The sequence below is a fragment of the Talpa occidentalis genome, unplaced genomic scaffold, assembly GCF_014898055.3.
Source record: "Talpa occidentalis isolate TD23 unplaced genomic scaffold, MPIMG_talOcc4v2.1 talOcc4.11, whole genome shotgun sequence".
Lineage (NCBI taxonomy): Eukaryota > Metazoa > Chordata > Mammalia > Eulipotyphla > Talpidae > Talpa > Talpa occidentalis.
In genome coordinates this window covers 21493494-21515224 of record NW_023601104.1, presented here as the reverse complement: position 1 = coordinate 21515224, position 21731 = coordinate 21493494, and the positions used below count along the sequence as shown (strand labels likewise).

The 21731-nt window shown below is 35.4% G+C and overlaps 1 protein-coding gene across 1 annotated transcript in view; it reads right to left on the bottom strand.

The window, feature by feature from the left end:
• The window catches only part of UNC13C (unc-13 homolog C), a 488975-nt gene that overhangs the window by 141408 nt on the left and 325836 nt on the right, over nt 1-21731 (bottom strand). Inside the window, exon 19 of the mRNA XM_054701637.1 lies at nt 14186-14271. Coding sequence (XP_054557612.1) covers nt 14186-14271 — 86 coding nt within the window. The remainder of the gene's footprint in view (nt 1-14185; nt 14272-21731) is intronic.

The window sequence follows — 21731 nt, the reverse complement described above, 5'->3', positions numbered from 1 at the left end:
GATGTATTATTCAGTTAATGCAAAATCAAACAAGATAATTCTTTAAAAGCACAGGAAATATGATTTGACAAGTATTTAACCTCTGTGCACCTCAATTTCTATTAATGATATTTAATACTGATTTACCTCATAGGATGTCTGTTAGCTTAATAGGCCAGCGAATATGAACAAGTATCATATTATTATGAAATGTCTAAACTAATTCATGAAAGGTAGAATTCAATATGAAAGGTGAATGTAAAGACTGATAGCAATATAATTTAGGATTTCTTTATATTTTATCAGAGGATCTAAAATTTGGTAACTGATCCCAGCTGGGATTGTTCATCAAGGAGAATCAAATTTATAAGTAAAAATCATAATCATATCACAGTTTGAGGGGTGAAAATGAAATAAAACCGTTGGAAAGAATAGGCAGATAGGGCCTCCCCGGTGGCGCAGCGGTTGAGTGCTGGGTTGCGAAGCTGCCCGCAGCCTCTGCGGCGCCGGTTCGATCCCCGGCTGCTCCCCGGCCACCAGAGGAGGGTCCCACATGGCGCGCAGACCTCTCCTGCCGCCCGCTGCTCCCCTCAGCAGTGTACTTCGGTCCTTCTGCCTGCTCTGCTCCCCGCTCTGGCTCTAGTGAATTCTCTCACCCTCCTGTGCTTCTGACTGTACCCAGTGCATGTATAAACGAAACAAACAAACAAACAAATAAATAAATAAAACATGCCTCTATAAAAAAAAAAAAAAAAAAAAAAAGAATAGGCAGATAGCTTCTTTTTCCTTCTCAATGAAAAAGTGAATGAAGCATGATCTAAAAAGTCAAGTGACAGTCAATTTGTTCATATGCTCATACTTTCAAATTGCCTGATTTTTTTTAGTAATAAAGTATTTTAGTGACAAGCATATATTTAGTATATCATTGCCTTTAAATATAAAAGATGAAATACCATTACAATTCCATTTTTACTCTCTAAATCAAATCTTTTATATTTTACCCATAGCTATATTATTCTCCATTTTCTAATACTTCTAAGTGACTGAACTTATTTCTCCTTACACAAATAGAAATAAATGAAAGGAACAGCAAAATGGGAACACTACATTGGTATCAAAGTTTCATTATCAATTTCCCAGAGATAAAGAACAACAATTAACAGATGATAGCTTTTGAAATTAATGAACTTGCGTAGAATTCAACTAAGGTAAAAACTAATGAAAATTAAGTGCATACATATTCATGAATAATATCAATACATATTTATAATGGAAATTATCTACCTGTATTGTGTTCTATGTAAGTGAATTTGAAAAAGAGAGATGGGAATGCTACTAGCTACAGTTAATATATTAAGCCTAAATATGACCATGTGTTTCCATATTTACTTACATAAAATCATGGTTCATGAGAAATGACTGTTATGTTTTGAGGAAAATAATGGATGGTGTGTTAAAGTTGAATGTTGATTTTTTTTAAAAGACAAAGAGATGGAAATATGGTTTATAAAAGAATGTTTTAAACTGCTGCCCTAAGAGGCTTTTCTGTTTCTCTTTGCATCATAAAAATCACTCCCACTTATAAATATCTATGTAACACTCCCACTTATAAATATCACCTTTCAAAACTGTGTTATGGATATAATTTCCCAATCCCACAATTATTCTATTTAGTGTATACAATTCAATTGATGTTGAGGGGACGCAGAGTGACAGCTAGTGGGTGCAAGGTTCCTTTTTGCAATGATGAAAATGTTCTCCATTTAGTTGTCAATAATTCATAAATATACTAAAACCCTCTGCCCATTATCTCTTTTCATGCTTACAAAAGCCTTTGAGAGTCTACATTCCAGCGAGAGATGGCATTCATATGCAAGAAACAAAGAAATTATACAAGATGTGTAACACTTGGGACCAAAGAAAAGGAAGAAAGCATGTGAAGGAGTAAATATCAAAGAGGCAGAAATATACACTAGGACTGATTAGCAATCCAGCCCAGAAGAGGCGGGGCAACGAGTACCATAAAGTGGTAGAGACATATTTGGAATAGATTAAATTTTGGTTAGCATACAGGGAACCAAAAAATCCACTACCTAAGGATAATGCAGCTGTGCTTTCTTATGCCCACCTCAGATCTAGCATAGGCAGCATGGCAGTATATTAAACTAGGGAAGTAACTCATGCAACATGTATTTGTTAAGTACCTACCATTTCTGTGCATCTCTGTGTGCAGAGTACCTGTGCTGATGCTGGCATTATAGTGAGAGACAAAACAAAGGGCACTGCCTTCATGGCACTTATATTCCATAAGGTAAATGCTCAATAAATAAATAGGCATATCTGTGGGTAATAAATTGTGGTTTTTATGTTCATATTTTGTTAAGACATCAAGGCGCTCTTTTTTTAAAGAATTAAAAGATTAGATAAAAACATTGCAAGCAGAGGGAATGATACATGTGGAGAACCTGAGGGACAGAGATGTTTGATGTGACTGGAAAAAGTCAAGGAAATCAGAGCAATTGAGGCAGTGGGACAGGATGAGAGAAGTAGTAGGTGAGTGCAAAGAGAAATTCACCAACTGCGTAAGACCTATAGGCCAAAGGACGGACTGTGGATTTCATTTGCGTGTGATGAGGATTATGAATAGAAGAATGGCAATTTGATTTTTGTCTGGTCAAAGCAAAGAAACAATACAATGATGTTTTCAAAATTGAAGAAATATCTGAGTATAAGGTTTAAGGACCCACTGAGTTCCTGTAAAGCAACGCAAATGGAAAACAGGCACATTAAAAAACATTCATCTTTAGATAATGCTAATGCATTTCTAAACCATTTAATCTCCTTCAATATAAACCATGGGGGAACAAGGCAGCAATTAGTATCTAAGGCCATAATATTTAAATATTTCTATTCCTGTTTTTTCTAAATTAATCTTAACAGTTACTTTCTTTTTGTTAGTTCTTTAAGCTATTTTTCCAAAAGTATGAATAAGGAAGAATATTTCCAATATGGATTTTATTACTTCCTCTTTATTTTTATTTTCCCTCTATTTTTTCCCAGTTGAAATATAGCTGAAAAGATAAACATCAGGAAAACAGAGGGAAAAATAGAGATAAATATGTTTTTCAAATAAGTGAAAATTACTATATTATGATATTTACATATACAAATCTATTTCTTTGTTTTCACTAAATGTCAACATTTTTCCTGATAACTCTCTTACCACATTTTTCTCCTGGCAATTATGAGCTATTACAGATGTTCAGATTCACATGTCATTCAAATACCTTACCCAAGAGATGTAAAAATTGTCCAGGAGTATTTTAATTAGCCTTAAGAGGAAAAAAATGTTATGCTTAAAATAAAGAGCTAAGTAGACAAAAATAGACTCAAATTTGTGTCAAATTCACAAAAATTATTGGGGAATTTATATGATCTGATAGTATTGCAATGAACATGGAAATATTTGTATGTTCTTTTTGGGAGATTACAGTTTTCTGTGTAACATATTTTAACATTCAAATATTATATTTGACTACCTAATGTGTTTGAGGGGTAAGGATTAAACTGTAAATGAGATTGTAAAGTTTCTGACTCCATGAAGCTTATTTCTAAGTTTAAAAGCAGGGTTTTTATTTATTTATGTATTTATTTTTTAAGATTGATTTATACATACAAGAGCTGGGGTACAGGCCAGAAATGCAGGGGGTGAGAGGATTCACCAGAGACAGCAGGGAATAGAACAGGCAGATTGACTGAAAACGCTGCTGAGAGGAACAGCGGGCAAAACAGGAGAGGTCTGCTGTGCCATGTGGGTAGCTCCCTGGCTGGCTGGGGGATCGAACTCGTACTGCAGAGGCTGCAGATTGCCTCATAGTGCAGCGCTTAACCCTAGCACCACCAGGGAGGTCCAAGAGCAGGGTTTTTAAACTGCTGGCCCTCACTCAGTAGTGAGTTATAAATTCAATATAGAAGATCATAAATAAAATATATAGAGAAATTTACAAATTGAAAAAATAAGAAATTTTCAGTATTTATCACCTATATCCTTGTCAAGAATCTATGTTTCATGAAACCTCGGGGGAGGAGTTATGTTTAACTACATCATTGTGAAAATGTAGCTTTTACTTTGGATTATGAACTGAACACTTAGAAATACAGTTATAAAGGTAAGAAAACAAAATAAGTAAACAAGGAGACAAAATAATTAGGCTAAATAAAATTATGCAGATACAGTTAAGTGTTTTAGGGGGCAAAAAGGGTCTGTGTGAGTATAATGAGGGAAGGTATGGTCAGGGTGGATTATGCAAAAAACTGTCATGGGAACAGCCCATCACAGAGAAAAGTTTCACTCATGAGCAAGAGCTTCACACAGGAACAAGAGCAACAGTGATCGTGCTGGAATGAAAACAAATTTGGCCAGCTAAGTAACAGTGCAGCACAGCTAGAGATAAGTGGCAGCAAAAGTGAATGAGATGAAGAAATAAGTACAGTCCAGATTACACAGGGCATGATAAACCACAGTGAAGAAGAAATGGATTTTGTTCTACTGAATGGAAAAAATATGGAAGGCTTTATATACCAAAGAACATCTTGTTCTAGTTTAATTTTATGGAGATCAGTCTGGATGTTATGAGCACAATGGGTCATAGGAACAAGAGTGGAATGTGCAAACTGTTAGGGGGATAGTACAGCTATCAAAGCAATGGGTCCCTCTATGGTTAGGCGTAGTTAGAGACAGTGAAGACGGAGAGAAGGGTACAGAGCTTGATATGTTTTAGAGAGAGAATGAGTAACATTTACCTGTGAATTTGTGTATGTGTGTTATATGTTTGGGGATGGTTGTAGAGTAAGAGAAATAGGGGAATCAATGATAAAAACTAAACACGATGCAAATGGTGGCATCTTCTGCTGAAATGGGAAAGAGGAGGATAGGACCAGGATTTGGGTGAGGAGATTTTAATCCTAGAAGTTCATTTTTAACATAAGTATGAAAAATTATATGCAGCAAAGCAAGACAGAATGATAAAGTAAATATTGGACGTTCATGTAACAGGAAATTCAACAATGAGAAAACACTTTAAACACTACTAGACATCAACAAACATCTTGAGGGCTTAACGGAATGGGAAAAGGGTGAGGTGACAAGTGTTGGGGGGAGGGTACATGGAACAAGACAGATATCACTATGCAGTGCACTGAGGCAAGTGGACAAGGCTGCGGTCCCAAGAAGCCTCTGTAGCTCTTGGTGCCCCAAGTGTGACAAAATAAAAAGTCCACCTTTCATGGTAAACAGACACAGCCAACAGGCAAATTCACACCCAGGGAGCAAGAGAAAACAGAAACATCAAAGAAACCTGTAGCGTTTAGTGCCTGATGGCTCGCTTTTTTTTTTTTTTTTTTTGGTTTAACTTTTAATATCGTTCATGTGCCATTTTTATACTGGCTATTTAACAATTTAAAATATCTATTTGATGTTCCACTTCTTAATTTTAATAAATTAAGTGAGTCGGACTTTTAGGAAATCATTTCCATTTATTTACCTGTCGTTTCACTGAAGATTATCATAGTGAGAAGATGGATTTAGAAACCATTGAATTTAATTTCAGAACACACAAGGGGTTTGTATGACAAGTGGATTTGTCTATACTGCTAGAGAAACCACATCTGTACTACTATTTGAAGTTAGGATAGACTTATTTTTGTTGTAGGGTTCCTTTTCAAATTGGGGATTTGGCTAACTAGTTATTTACATACATATACTCTGCTACATTCATGTCTATCAGAGGAACATAATATATTACTCAGGTCACATATTTTAATTATCTTTTACTGAAATAGATTATATGGCAAGTTAGTAGATGGCTAAAGGTTAAGATGAACAACAGCATCACAAACACTCGAAAGCTTATTTTTCTTTCCTGTTATTTACAAGCCAAATATTTTAGTCAGCATGTTTCTAGATTAATTACACACAGCGATTTCCCTCTCTATTCCAGAGATACAAAACAAATAGTTTCAGCTTAATTACAGGGGTGGGGGGTGTAGAAGGCGGGAAGGGGCACTGCTCCCGAGGAGAAAACTGTGAAGTGCATTTCCTCTAGGTGTGAAGGAGGCGCCCTACTTCCCAGTTTAGGTCATTTGAATTAACACTGATGCTTTCCTTCAGAGTCAAGATAAAAGGACACAAGAATCCCCTAAATTTCTGGGGCAAAATCAAAACAAAAACAAAAACATTTTTAGAAGTTGAAATGCAGAGCGTAACAGGCTTCATTTCTAGTTTCCATTTATTTTTTCTCATATGTCTCTGTCCACAGTCCAACTCCAGCTTGCTAGTGTGAGCAGGATTTATTTGCTGCCCCCATAACTCCCAATTTTTAATTACAATATTTTCCCTTCCTTTTTTGATTTTCAGATCTTTGGTAGGGATAATCAGGATGTAGTCAATCAGCTGGAAGGTCCTGAGTGTACAGTATTTAAAAGGATGATAAAGGTGGAGAAGGGCAAAGAGGCAGTAGGAAGAAAAACCAAAACAGCATAAGCAACGAAAGCAGGCCCCCAAAGCACTTGTCTACCTTGGCTTGCCCTAGTTTTCAGCGTGCACTCTCACTGATCGCTCTTTCTCCAGTAAGTGCCATGGGGCTCTTAATGGAATGTTTTTATACTTCAGATTATATAGCTTGACAGCTGACGTTTATTAAGCAGCCTGTAAAATCTGTTTGATGGCTAAAATTTGACACTGTCTCATAAAAGTAGAGGTTTACCATATGCTCTGTGTGCGGTGCTTGTTAATGTAAAATAGACAGTTATATATTAGAGAGCCTATGGCTAGGCTTGAATTCCAAAGGCTTATCCAATGAAAGTTTTATGGTGCAGTGTCCAAATATCAATTGGGACAATTAAACTGATGAAGAATGTACTTTAGTGTGGAATATACCAGAGGACACATAGAAAGTTTTAAGTGTGCAATCGCTGGCTCTAAGCTAGGTAAAAATCATTCTGAATTATACAGTTAACCCCTACACACATTCATAAACACACTGTTTTAGTATACTTTGGATTTTCATTCAATTAGTTATCAAACAACTACACACAGTAGGTTTGTGTCAAGGACTGAACAGGTTAATATAGGTCTGTACCCAAAGGGAGCTCACAAGGTTACATAATTGAGAATGTTACTAATAAGATCATTCATTGTACTTAAAATGTTTTAGTCTTTAAATATATGTGTGTGTGTGTGTGTGTGTGTGTGTGTGTGTGTGAAACAAGATGATTAACAGCTAAATATTGAGAATATTGTTAGGTAAACTTTTACCAAAAGCCTCAGGCAGTCATACTGATAAGAGCAATAAAATGTAAGTGATATGGGCCTCCCTGGCGGCATAGGGGTTAAGACGCAACCTATGAAGCAATCCGCAGCCTCTGCAGCATGAGTTGGATTCCCTGCTGGCCAGGGAGAAATCCACATAGCAGGACAAACCTCTCCTGTCTTGCCCGCTGCTCCCCTCAGCAGTGTACTTCAGTCCCTCTGTCTCTGGTGAATCCTCTCACCCCCCGCATCTCTGGCCTGTACCCCAAATCTTGTATAAAAATAAATAAATCTTTAAAAAAAATAAAATGAAAGTGATAAAGCTAGTTATCCAGTTTCTATGATACTTGTTTTTTTTATATATATAATTCTTACATCTTTTATCATCCTTGCACAATGTATACATTTTCATTTTGGTTATATTCCCCATACAATTGCACAACCCCCTTATTTTGACTCTAGTCCTTCCTTTCCCTGGCCCCCGCCACCCCCCCCCCTCATGTAGTGTGTCTGTGGTTTATAGTTGCTTGTTGATTTTGATTTTTACTTTGTATTGATTAGTCTTTTTCCTGGTCCTACTGTGAGTGAGACCATGCGGTATTTTTCTTTTTCTTTCTGACTTATTTTGCTGAGCATGATCCCTTCCAGCTCCATCCATGTTGCGATAAACACATGCAGTTTGCAGCAATATAATACTTGGTTTTTGCAGCATCATGGTACAAAAAAAGCTTTACTTGTTTCAAAATGCAGTGAGTTTTGTTCTAATTAAAAATAATAGATCTAAAAAAGGATGTAAACATTGGAGAAAATTTATTTGCTCTTGTTGGAATTTGACTCCAAGGTGAAATAATGAAAAATGACATAAATGTAGTCTGTATTTCTAATTTTCTTTTGAATAGAATATTAAAAAGAATAAGCCAAACTTTCATTTTTTTTGCAAGAGTTATAGAATACTCCATGGACTTTTAATATAAGAGTTGTGAGCCTGCTTGACTGAGTCATCAATTATAGGTCTCATTATAGGTCCAGTCCATTCCTTTCTGCTCTTTATTTACTTGAGATTTGGTTTTTAATTTTCTCTTCTACTTTTTCTTTATCATTTTTCTCTTATCCTCTTTCTTTACTTATGAATATTTGAAAGTTTAGCCAACACCTATCAATTTGTTCCTTTAACTTTTTCTCCTATGGTTTTCTTCTTTTCCTGGTTTGTCCTACATGGTTAATGCAATCATACTAGCTCCAGCATTTTAACTTTCCTTGTAATGAGCTTATTTCTGACATATGTAAATGTCTTAAAATCACTGTGTATCCAGGAAGTTAGAAGAAGCTACTATACTGATATTACCTAGATCAGTGTTTCTCAGACTTTAGCATGCATAAGAATCGGATGGATGTATTGTTAAAATAATAGATTATGGGGCCTCAATTTAATCAGTAGATTTGGTATGGGACCTAGTGATGTTGGTGTTGCTGTTTGGGACTCACACTTTGAGAACCATAGACTTAATGAATCAGAAAAACTTAAATACCAGCAAATAGTGCCTCCCCGGTGGCGCAGCAGTTGAGAGCTGGCTGCCCGCAGCCTCTGCAGCGCCGGTTTGATTCGCGGCTGCCAGGCGAGGGTCCCACATGGTGCGCAGACCTCTCCTGCCGCCCGCTGCTCCCCTCAGCAGTGTACTTCATCAGTCTGCCTGTTCTGCTCCCTGCTGTGGCTCTGATGAATTCTCTCACCCTCCCACACCTCTGACTGTACCCAGAGCTTGTATGAATAAATAAAATCTTAAAAAAAAAAAAAAAAAGAAATACCAGCAAATACATTCTGCTTTCACTTTACTTTGAGAGAATGGGAACAAATAGAATATATGACATCTCAAATAAATAATCTCTTATAAATTATTAATCCAGAAATCACTTCAATTTGTAGGTTGACTCATGTGACCTGAAAGTATAAGTTTAAATGGACAGAACTGTTTGTTTTCCTTTTTTTTTTCCTGTAGTAATGGGAATTGAGAGATAGTGACCATTGAGGTTTGTTTTCATTTTTGGTGCATTAATCTAGACATGGAATCCTGTATAAAGATTTGTTAATATAATTAGTAGGATGCAGTAAGGGAGGTAGGGAAAATACTCTATTTTGCCCTCCTGTCTCTTGCTCTTTATCCTTAAAATAACTTCATAAGGTAGGTACTGTTGTCCCTAGTCTGCAAGTGTAGAAACTAAAGTTTAGTGAGCTTAATAAATTTTCCAAAATCATAGCCAATATGTCAATGGAGAGTAGCAGAGTCTGAACTCAATCTAGGTCTAAGTGATTACAAAATCTACATATGTACCGTCAAGGGTAAAGACCATAGAAATCTTCAGAATTTCTTTGGTTTTTATTTTCACGTACCAATTTTCAATTGAGGGAATGTTGGGGTATCCCCATCAGATATTACCACCATTGTGAACCTACCACCCAGAAGATGTGGTATAGAAAAATGTGTTAGAAAAAAAAATCTGTAAAACCAACACTTCACTATAAAACACTCTACACTTAAGCATTTTTTTTTCTACATCTCCCCTTTTCACAGAAAGTCCATCTTTTTAAAAAAATCTGTAGAAATATATATTGTTTCATTTAACAAGTTATGACCACAAACAAATTAATGTCTATCAAATTTGTAAGGTGATTAATGTCAAATGTGAAAACTATCCATTGGCTTGTATAAATTGAGAATAGTTGGGGAAAATTGTTATATTTTAAAATTCAGTTATTTCTTTCTTAATACCTAGTAAGTTAATTAATTAAAGCAAAAGCTGTATCAAAAAACTACAAGTTTATAAATTCTAACTGGTTCTTCTCTGTTGGCCTGCTTCATCAGAGGTTGTACATTAGCTGGGTGCATATGCCTTAATCACAAGACAAAATATTTAGCCCACATTATGTAATAATGACACAGTCTTTTTAGGCCAACAGCCTGAAGCAGTACTCCAATAAAAAGCACTACTCCACAATTAACATTCTATAGGCAAATAGGTAGAGTAAGAACATTACGATCAATGCGCAAAAGAGCTAGCCAGACGAAAGTTTTTAAGTATATGTTATTTACTCTGAGATAATCTTCATTTTTCTCTAATATTTATGCCATATTGAAAGGAGGGTGCTCTACCTTTCTTAAAACCACCTATTAGATTGAAATAACAAAAGGGTAGGAGGCAGAAATAGTGAACAAATTAACATGCATTTATAACCTCTTTTCTAGGAGTTTAAACCTTAAATGACCCTTAATAGAGACTGTATAACATTTCAACAGATCTTTCCTTCCATAATAATAATGTTCCCCACCATTAACAGAATGCTTTAGAGTTTAAAGTACTTTTAAGGTATATGTGATCCTCACAATAACCTGGGAAATACTGCCTCCTCTTCATAGAAAAGAAAACTAAATATAAGAGAAGTTAGTCATTAACTGCCCAAGGTCATATAGCTCACAAGTAATAAAGGTTTCTGAAATTCAATTTCCCAGATTCAGATTTCCTGCTGTCTTCCAACCTGTAACACTATCAATGTTTAATTTGAACATGGCCAAGTATTCTAGTCTTGTCTCCAAGAGGATTTTATAGGGATGTCTCATTTTCAATTTGACTGAAGTAAATGTACATATTGTGTTTCTATTAAGGTTCAATTGCTACAGAGATGACAAATATAATCAGTGTACCCCAAACCATTCTCATTTGGTAGAGAAGATACATACATAAACTGCAACTCAAGTTATTTTCTTACTATATATTCACTGTGCCTTTCTGAAAATGTGTGTGAAAGTATAAATGTAACAACTATTGAATTGCCACTTGAAATAAAAGAATTGTACAGTATATGAATTATATTGCAATAAAGCTTCTAATGAAAAAATCTAACAAAATTATTTTTAAAAGGAGATAAAATCAAACAAATAATTCTTCTTAAAAGGGAGTATTTGTTTATAAAAAGTCAAGGATAATCACAAAGTTATTAATTACCCTGGACAGTGTGTACCTGCTATATGATAAAATCTCAGTATTTTTAGGGACACTTTTGCACAAAATTATTAACCTACAATTTTTATCAAAGTTATAGGTGCTTTATTTGTAGTATTTTTAATTTTAGGGTTGCTTCAAACAAACATTAATTTTGTGAGAATTATATATTCTTAACATAAATATACTTGGTTATGCATTTAAGAACGGGGGTATAGGCCAGATGTGTGGGGGCTGATTCACCAGAGACAGAGTGGGGAGCAGAACAGGTGAATCTACTGAAATACACTGCTGAGGGGAGCAGCAGGCAAGACAGGAAAGGTCTGCTGTGCCATGTGGGTAGCTCCCTTGCCAGGGACTGAACTTGTGGAATGCACTCATGCTGCAGTGGCTGAAGATAGCTTGATAGCACTGACATTTAGCCCCTGCACCACCGGGGAGGCCCAAATTACTATTTTTAAAAAATATTTTTTAAATACTACTTATTTATAAAAGCATAAATAGAGACTCTGCCCAACAAAATGTGCTCTGGCAAGCAGTGTCGCCTTGGAATGGTTCCAAACTAGAAAGTTCCTGTGAAGCACAGGCAAGAGCCTCCCTGCCCATTGTCTAGTGCTTCAATCCAAAGTGAACCTTTTATTTTACAGGTGAGGTCAATGAAACACAAAGGTGTTGACCTCTTGGAATATTCTCAAGGTCACACAGCAAAAGACGAACTTAAGTGAAAGTTTCCTCCATTGCCCATTTCACTGTTCTGTTGAGTTGGGGTTACCTGGCCTTTATTCAATAAATAAATAACTTCATTTTTTTAGGCACCATTCTCAGGATTATAGATATGTTGGTAGAAATCAAAGAAAAATCCACATAGTGGTGAGAAAGGTAAGGAAGTAACTGAATGAGCAATCATAAATGCACCAATAAATAAAAGATTAGTTTCCATTCAGAGGAATGAAATGAGGTTAATACTGGGGAGTGAATTTAGATTCTGAGGAGTTGACATTAAGCTGAACCCTACCGTTGAGGATGGAGCTGGACGGGATCATGCTCAGCGAAATAAGCCAGAAAGAAAAAGAAAAATACCAGATGGTCTCACTCATAGCAGGAATTAAGAAAAAAAAGGGACCAGGAAAAAGACTAATTATAATAGAGTGAAAATCAAAATCAATAAGCTACTAAAAACCAGAGACAAACTCCGGGGGAGGGGGCGGGGAGTAGGATCAAAACAAGGGGGGGGGCAGTGGGAATTGTATGGGGATTATAACCAAGATGAAAATGCATACATTGTGCAAAAATGAAAAATGATGTAAAAAATATATAAAATTCAAAAAATAATAATAAATTAAAAAAAAGGTATTTAGGTAGTACACTGATTGGAAAAAAAGCCCAACAGCAGTAATGACCTTGGAGTGTGCTGAGGAAAATAAAGGTATCAAAAAAAGCTCTACATATTAAAGGATGTAGCTGGCTGGAGGCAGAGACAGAACTAGAGAAAGCAGGGTTGATTAATACAATGTAGAGAAAGTACTTCATTCCAGTAGAACCTTTGTGCAGTTTTGACGCTATTTTAAGGGTTTGATAAACTTCATTATTTTGAATGGTATACTCAGACTTTACCTTAAAACCAAGGAGTATAATCTACTGCATACCTGTGTTCCCTAGCAGCACAAAGTTTGAGCGAGTCTTACTTTACCAATCTATTTTCTGTAGTCAAAGTGCTTTTCCTAAATTGCAAATCTGAAAATACATGTCCCCACTGAAATCCCTTTAGGGGCCTTTCTTTCTTCTCAGCAGAGTCAAACTCCTCACCATGGCTAACAGCATCGAATGTTGGTCACCGCCAATTTCTTCTGCTTCACGTCTTGCTAGCTCTTGCTTATTCCACCTGCTGCGTCCTCTATTCTCAAATGCACCTATGCTCCCTCTAATTGCTAATGGTCTTTCCTCTACCAGGAAAAGACAGAACTGCTTCCGGCTTATCTCTTTCCAGCACTTTTATTTAAACTTCAGGTCTTTTTAAAAGTAACACTTCCTCCAAGTAAGATCCTTGCCCACCTGCCTCATTTAAGTGCTCCTCCTCCAGTTACTCCATCATCAATAGCCCTTACCACTCCCATATTGCAAATGTTTGCATACTTGTAGCTATCCTTCATAATCTTGTTGAGGACAGGAGCCATGCTTTCTTGTTTCCTATTAATTATATTCTCTACTCTGAATGCAAGGCTGGGCATTTAGCATCAAGGGACTCACTCAATATATATTTTGTCCAATAGGACAAAGATAAATTTCTACTTCCTTCATCTCTACTATGAAGGAAGTTTGAGTGCTTCCATTTTCTATTGGCTTAAAATTCTTAAAGGACAGGAACCTTAGGCTAGTTTAGCTTCTATCTATAACTCTAAATATAATTTAGTGCTCAAAGAACATTCATAGAATTTTTAAATTGAGGCTTTATTTCCTTTGCTTTATATTGCATGATATAGACGTTACATTACATGATGGGGTTTCTGGTTAAGAGCTGTATCATATTCTTTGTGTAAGGTTTACCTGCCTAACCATGGATATCATGTGAAAGACAAAGTAGGCAAACGTCTAGGTTAATGCTACTGGCCCACATCCAACACGGTCTGCCTTGGTAAATGATCTGCTATAAAGTATTCTTGCATCTGAGTATTATCCTACAAGTAAAATACTGTTATGATCCTGTAAATTAGACAATTTGATTAGAAATGTGTAAGCATCTTTGAGACTTTGAGATCTTTCTCTTTTTACAATGTGGTAAAAGATTTAGAACAGATCATAACAATCTATTTTAATGCATTAATTCCTTACATTTAAAACCCAAACACAAAATCATAATTAACCTAAAACATCTATTCCAAAATTATAGATATTTGTAATTACCTTCCAGCGCATATTTCATATCCAGAGCAAAAAGGGTCCACATAATTTCAGCACTGATTTTTCCCATATTCAGTTCTTGAGGAAATCTAAAACCAAAGACACATATTATAGCATCAAAAGGAGAAACGTGTCTAAAACTAAACACCTCTTTTGACATATATAACAGCCATTATCATGCAGTTCACAAACACTTTTATTTATGAGATTTCTCTTTATGAACATTCATGGAAAAGTTAAACTATATGTATATGGCTGTAAAAGAAATTCTTGGGTGGTGGGGAAAAAAAGACTACAGTACATTAGTACCAAAATAATGGTGCTTAGGGCGCCCAAGGAATATGATAGGATGTGTGTTTAGGTCTAAATAACTGCTTCAGTTTTATCACACTCCATTTTTACGTGTCTCAATTGTGAGGTTAGATCATATTAATCACAGTAACAGTATAATTAATCACAGTGACCATATAATGCCTCAAATCACAACTCACATTCTTCCATTAGCCATTTTCTATGAAGGAAGTTTGAGTGCTTCCATTTTCTATTTGCTTAAAATGAATTACTTCAAGAAAGGTTCCTTATTCCTATGATAAAATGATCCAGGATGAACCCATTAATCAGTACTCCAGAACTCTCAGGAATATTGGTAGTTTTGATGAGAGAAGTATAGGTAAAGGCAAGATTCCTAATGCTGCTAAATAGGTACTCTTTTTGTTTTCAATCTCATCATAAGAGTCCTAGTAACAAAGAAGGATATAAGGACCAAGTCTTTTCATTACACTATTCATCCCATGCATGTATATAACACAAATTTATTCTCTTAGAAATTTGGTTTTATCAAATTCATGCATATGTATGTATTCATACATTTATACAAAAACTAATACACATTAAGGAACAAAAATAACTCAGTCTGATTTTTTATTATTGTATCCAACTTAAAAAAAGGAATAGAAACTGTCACCTATGTCACCTCAAGTAAGAAAAGACCAGAAACTACACAAAACAGTTCTAAGCCCAACTTTCCATTAAAAGCATGCATGTTTCATCAAATACCCTCTTACTAACTGCAACTATCAATTTATCTAAAATAGCAATTGAGGGCCTCCCCGGTGGCGCAGCGGTTAAGCCCTGGGTTGCGAAGCTGCCCGTGGCCTCTGCAGCACCGGTTCACTCCCCGGCTGCTCCACGGCCACCGGAGGAGGGTCCCACATGGCGCGCAGACCTCTCCTGCCGCCCGCTGCTCCCTTCAGCAGTGTACTTCGGTCAAGTCTGCCTGTTCTGTTCCCCACTCTGCTGAATTCTCTCACTCTCCCACGCTTCTGACTGTACCGAGTGCTTATATAAATATTAAAAAAAAAAAAATAGCAATTGATATTTTAAAACTTAAAGGTAAATATTATATTGAGTCATTATAAGAATTACTCAAAGTCTGCATATTGATACTGAATGCTTTCATTTAATACATTATTGAAAATTAATTTTAAGCATTTTTATTCTCTACTTCTTGTCTCTTTGAGCTCCATTCTGCATATTTTCTTCTATGCTAGCTTCATGTTTACTAATTCTCTCTTCAGTTGTAGCTAACGTTTTATCAAACCCATCTATTATGGGTTTGATAATATAATTTCACTTGTTATAGTTTTCAGTTCTAGAGCTTCCATGTGATTCTTTCAGTAGTTTTGTGTTCATTATAGAGTTTCTATTTCATTTAATTTCTTAAATGTATCAGTTATGCTATCTGAGTCTCCTATATTCTGCTCATCTTTATAGACTGCTTTTTTATTTTTTTTTTAAAGATTTATTTATTTTTATTTACACAAGCACTGGGTACAGTCAGAAGCGCGGGAGGGTGAGAGAATTCACCAGAGCCAGAGCGGGGAGCAGAGCAGGCAGAAGTACAAAGTACCAAAGTACACTGCTGAGGGGAGCAGTGGGCTGCAGGAGAGCTCTGCGTGCCATGTGGGACCCTTGCCAGGTGGCCGGGAATCGAACTGGTGCTGCAGAGGCTGCGAGCAGCTTCACAACCCAGTGCTCAACCGCTGTGCCACCGGGGAGGCCCTGCTTTTTTTAATTTTTGTTTTGTTTTAAATGAAAAAATCTGCTGCATAGAAAAATAAAAGAATTTGAATCTCTGTATTCTTCCAGAAAGGATTTTTTTTCTGGCAGGTCTGTTTTAGGTTTGGTAGAGATGATCTTAATCCAATTTGGGACTGAGATTAGTCAGTCAGTCAATATTTTATTCATATTTGTTCCTAGGATATAATCCTTTTCAGCCCTGTTCTATGCCTGGGGTGTTCATTGGAACCACTATTTTTTAACTCATGATTTCCAATTATCCCTTTGTTCCTTTGTTCAATTTTCTCAGTTTTTTGCTGTTGCCTTCTATCTAACTTGTCAGGCTCACAGCCTTTACTTTCAAATCAGTCAATAACATTTAGGGGAGAGGATAGTAACATAGTTTTCTAGGAGATGCATAAGCATATCAAAGAATATAAGGGAATTCATATAGATAAAAATTTACAATCCGTTCTAACAACTGTGTTTGGATAAGGAGTAAAAGGATTTGATTCAGTGAGGCAGATACACACACAAAAAAAACCTTCAATTTTCAATGGTTTAATTTAGAAGAATATCTAAATATTTATAAATAATAAGCAGGAAAATAAGAGCTAATATAAATGACTACTAACACATTTAGCATTTAATAATGAACATTCATTAATACATGGTCATTAACTGAAGGCTTGAAGTGTTTTGCACTGTGCTAAGGGAAGACTATATACTGCTAAATGAAACATATATGGTCCCTGCCCTGCTGAAGTTTATAACTTAGTATTAATGGCAATGTAAATATACTTATATTAATATAATTTAATAATATAAATGTATTAAATGTTATAAATATTTAGGTGTACATATATTTGGATAAGTCCATGAAGAAAAATATAGGGTGAAAAGTTAGAGATGGTTATGGAAAGCAGTGGCTCTGGTATAGCAAGCCTTTTTGGAAACACATTATCAGGTCTCAGGGCTATAATAGCATCTCACTTTCAATGCTGAAGCACTCCTGTAACATCTACAGAAATGCAAAGAAGCAACACAAACAGTTTTTGCTAATGGAGATTCAGAACTTCTGGGTATCAGGTGTCAGCAGTGGTAGAAAACTTGGTGTATGTGTAAGTTATTGTGACTGCCATGTCAAAAGGGGACATAAAAACAGCAAGAAGGGGAGCAGGATTTGAAGGATTATTAGAAAAAGAAAACAAGAATATCAAGTATGGTTGAGAGGACACCAAGGAGTCAGACCGAAGAACAAGAACAAAACGAGTCAAAAGTATACTAAGAAGTGACTGTTGTTTTTCTAGTCTATTTTCTACCTTTGGATTGATAAAACTTCAAGAAACATGGGTTTCAGCTGAAAGATCTATCACCCGTAGTACGTGAAAATTACTGAATACAATAAAGCTAAGCATATTTGATGCAGAAGATGATTACTGTTGCAAGTATTCACAGAAGTTTACTTGAAGAAAGTAATCTTTGTGTCTACTTTTGAAAGAGGATAAAGATTAATTGGTGGAAAAGAAAAGCTGTGCACCCCAGTTAATGGTTGTAATTACCATAAGAAAAGACTCTCAAAGTGATTTCTAAAATATTTTTTCTTTAATTTAGAAGCTTCAATCAGATAACTTCAAAACACGGAATCTAAAAATAAGCTGTTGGTCTCAGAATTTTCTCAGCTGCATGAGCAATGTTGAGTTTGATTTTAATTCTTAGAAAACAGTGGTTTAAGTGTTCTTATCACTGCTGTAAAATTCTCAGCATGTAGAGTCTGCCTAAGTTTTAGAACTTATTGATACATCAAGTTTCTAAGTTCAGTTCATGTCCCCAAAACTCCCTTCATGAGTCCACCTTGCCTCCCACCAAAATTTTGACTGTTGAGATGGTAATAAAATGGTAATTTATATTCATATCTTTATTCCTTTATGCAAATTAAAAAATTAGTCAACCCATGAATTTTAAAAGCTCATTTTTGTGTAAAAAAATATCAATATGGCAAAACCGAAACCAAACTATGATTTAAAATAAAAATATGGGCCTCCTTCATGGCGCAAGGGGTTATGTCTCAGCACTATGAAGCCACTGCAGGCAAGAGTTTGATCCCCAGCCAGGGAGCTACCCACATGGCACAACAGACCTCACCTGTCTCGCCCGCTGCTCCCCTCAGCAGTGTATTTCAGTAGATTTGCCTGTTCTGCTCCCTACTCTGTCTCTGGTAAATCCTCTCACTCCCTGCACCTCTGGCTGTACCCCAGTTCTTGTATGTATAAATAATTAAATCTTTAAAAATATTTTAAAATAAAAATTTAAAATAAGGGGGCACAGCAAAATGGTGACAGAGTTTTAGATGGTTAGCTCACTTGCTCCACATATTCATAGTTAAGACTGCAGAACATATCCAATAACTCCTGAAGGAGTAAAAGATGAGTGCAGCACGTACTAGGAGTAAGGTCTGGGGTGGAATGGGCCAAGGTTTTCACCTGGGCAGGTGAGGTGAGTCCCAGCAGCACGGTGGGCCGTGTAAGCCGCAGAGTGGAACTGGCAAGGCCCTCACACAGTCACCCTCTGCAGAGCTCAGAGGAAGCTGGGGTGGGCCTGGAAGCAGCACTATCATGAGGCTTCTAAAGACATCAGCACATATCTCAGAGAGAGCTGGGATGGGACCGGGATGAAACCCTAAAGCAGGGCTACCACAAAGTGCTCTGGGGAAGGTGAGCCAACCACCATGGGAAAGTCATTACCCCTAAAACATATGTGGTGCTGAAAATCATTAACTCAATAAAAAATGTGTCCTAACACATTAACTAAAGATAGAATCAGAAATTAAACTTAGGATTGTTGACGACATTCCTTTTCATTCTTTTCTAACAATTACAAAAATTGCTAAACAATGAAAATGTCTTCAGTTAATTTTTCTACTTTTTATTAGCCTACTAATTTTGCTTTAAAATATTTAAAATTCACATTATTAGCTGCATATTTTATATAATAGTCCTGCTCTAAATTTCAACATCCATTTCTTGCTAGGCTCTACTTTTATACAGAAGACACTCTTTGGGGGTCTGAGAAATTATTCTTATATGTACATTGGAAGAAGTTTTGTTTATAATGTATTATGATATATTGTTTTTAAATTTGCATGTGCTTACCAATGGTGATAATGGACATTCTATGCTAGAAAAAAATAACACAGCTTTCCTTTACTTAGTATTTACACAGGCTCTTCTGAAGTCTTTTTAATTTTACTTTGCTACCAGTCTGTGGTACTCCTGTTACATTTGGCAATATTTCTCTGACCTAGGTAAATAAAAAAAAAAAAAAAATCACTAACATGGCCCTGAAACTAAATAGCAAACTTAGCCATTAAATTCTGCCACAATTTATGGTATCTTTTCCTTCTTACACTTCTGTGGATTCTTCTCTTTTCACATACCATGTCTTCAAGACCAACACAACTGTATAATTATGCTTATACAGTCCATGTATAATTTGTTTTCCTGTTATATGTATAACTCTTAAACATGTACATATATATGATGTAAACACTTCAGAAGCTGGACTATAACCTGGGTGACAATATTTGAAAAGCTAACAATATATATACCCGTACTTTTCTAGTAATGAAAAGAGAGAAAAAGTCACAACTATTAGTAAATGAAATAATCAAATCAGTACTTGGATTCCAAAGGAGAGGTATCTAATATTTCTGATCATAGCTTTTATCATCACATTCTAACTACTGGCTAGATTTTAGGTTTCCAGTCTTTAAGAGGCCACAAAGTAATTAAAATCTCATAAAAATGTTATTGTACTGTGTCTAAGTGTTTTTCTGCAGATTTGTAAATGCTTAATATAATGTTGGCATCAAATTGTATATACTTTTGTCTAATGCTGCATCTCTAGTAGTAAATTATGATTCAGTATAGTTGCTTTCCCCGAACACATTCTACAGTGAATATTTCTGCTTCTCCTTTGGTCTGGTTAAGTCTATGCCATCTGCATATTTCCTACAGGCTTATTTTCCACAGTTTAACACTGTTCTGGTAATTTCCTCTGCATAAGCCACAGCATCATAATGCAGTGGTTAAACCTCACTGGAACTCAAAATATAGAGATGAATTTCTCCTTTGCTGCTTAGCTAATTTACCCAGGGAAGCAGTGACTAATCTCTTTAAAACTCAATTTCCTCACCTGTCAAATGGGGGTGATGATTATTGTGTTATTTGGGACTCATTCTAAGGCTAGCGGAAAAATTAAATAAGATTTTATATGTAAATCTTTGTGGAGCCATTGGCACATACTGAGAATTCAATAAATGTTTTCTGATAATAATTAAATTCTAAATATAAATAAAACATAGGAAGTTGTTATTTAGATCCATTGATAAACATCACAGAATATGAATGGAAGTCAATTTGTATTTGAGTTTTTAATCTTGAGAAAAAAGTAATTTGGTAATAAAATTAATAGTAATAAACTAGACTGCAGAGAGAAAATTTATGTACTCACTGAAATAAAATGGTTTCACAAACCTGGGAAATTTCAAGCTACACACAAACAATTTATAAGCCAATTACAAACAATTTCAAACTGCTAAAAGCAGAGCTGAAAAAAATTTTAGCTTCCTACAATTCTTTCCTAACCTTGTAGGAATTAGCGTGTATAAAAGTCAAAACGAGCACATATTAAAAAAAAGGTACACTATTCACACTGACTTCCTGATCTTTTAAAAATAAAATTGACTGTCCTCATACTGGTCTGAACTTGTGAAATTCTGCTGTACACAAATTAATATTTCTAATATCAACCTCCACCTCTTAATTTTCAGTGCAGTTATAGCTTAAACTATCATTTATAAAAGGAGGCTTAATGAAATAACTAATCCATTCTGATATCTCCTGTTTTTAATTTGCAGCAATTATTATAAAGCATAAATGTTTTAAACCTTGAATCATGAGACAAAACAATTTAATGACCCAATTTATTATCTTGAAAATCTCTTTGTGAAATAAGGAAAACATAATCTACCACTGCCAAATTTGATAATACTGATTCATTAGTCACAACAGATAAAATTAGAATCCATTAAATGTGAAGTATTATTTTGATATGCAAAGTTTGTCTTTGAAGACAAGTGTGTTCATTGTTACAAATGATTAAGCATTGATTCTATTGTTGCATGTCATATATGCAACTGAAGTTTAATTAGCATAGCCAAAATTCAGAAGACAATTAGTTTGCTGCACTCTTTTTACATTATTATTTTTTAAATTAGCTTTTAATATGTTCTATATTTAACAATATTTGACATGCTTTCGTGCAATTAAATGCACTTATCACAAGAAAAAACAGTCAAGAACAATGAACTTTATTAAGCAGGACTAGTAGTAAATTATATGCTAGCCTTATAAATTATAGCTGTATTACAGGGAAATTAAAACATGGTAACACTGGATGTAAAGATGAAAGTCAGCTTAAGCATTTGAGT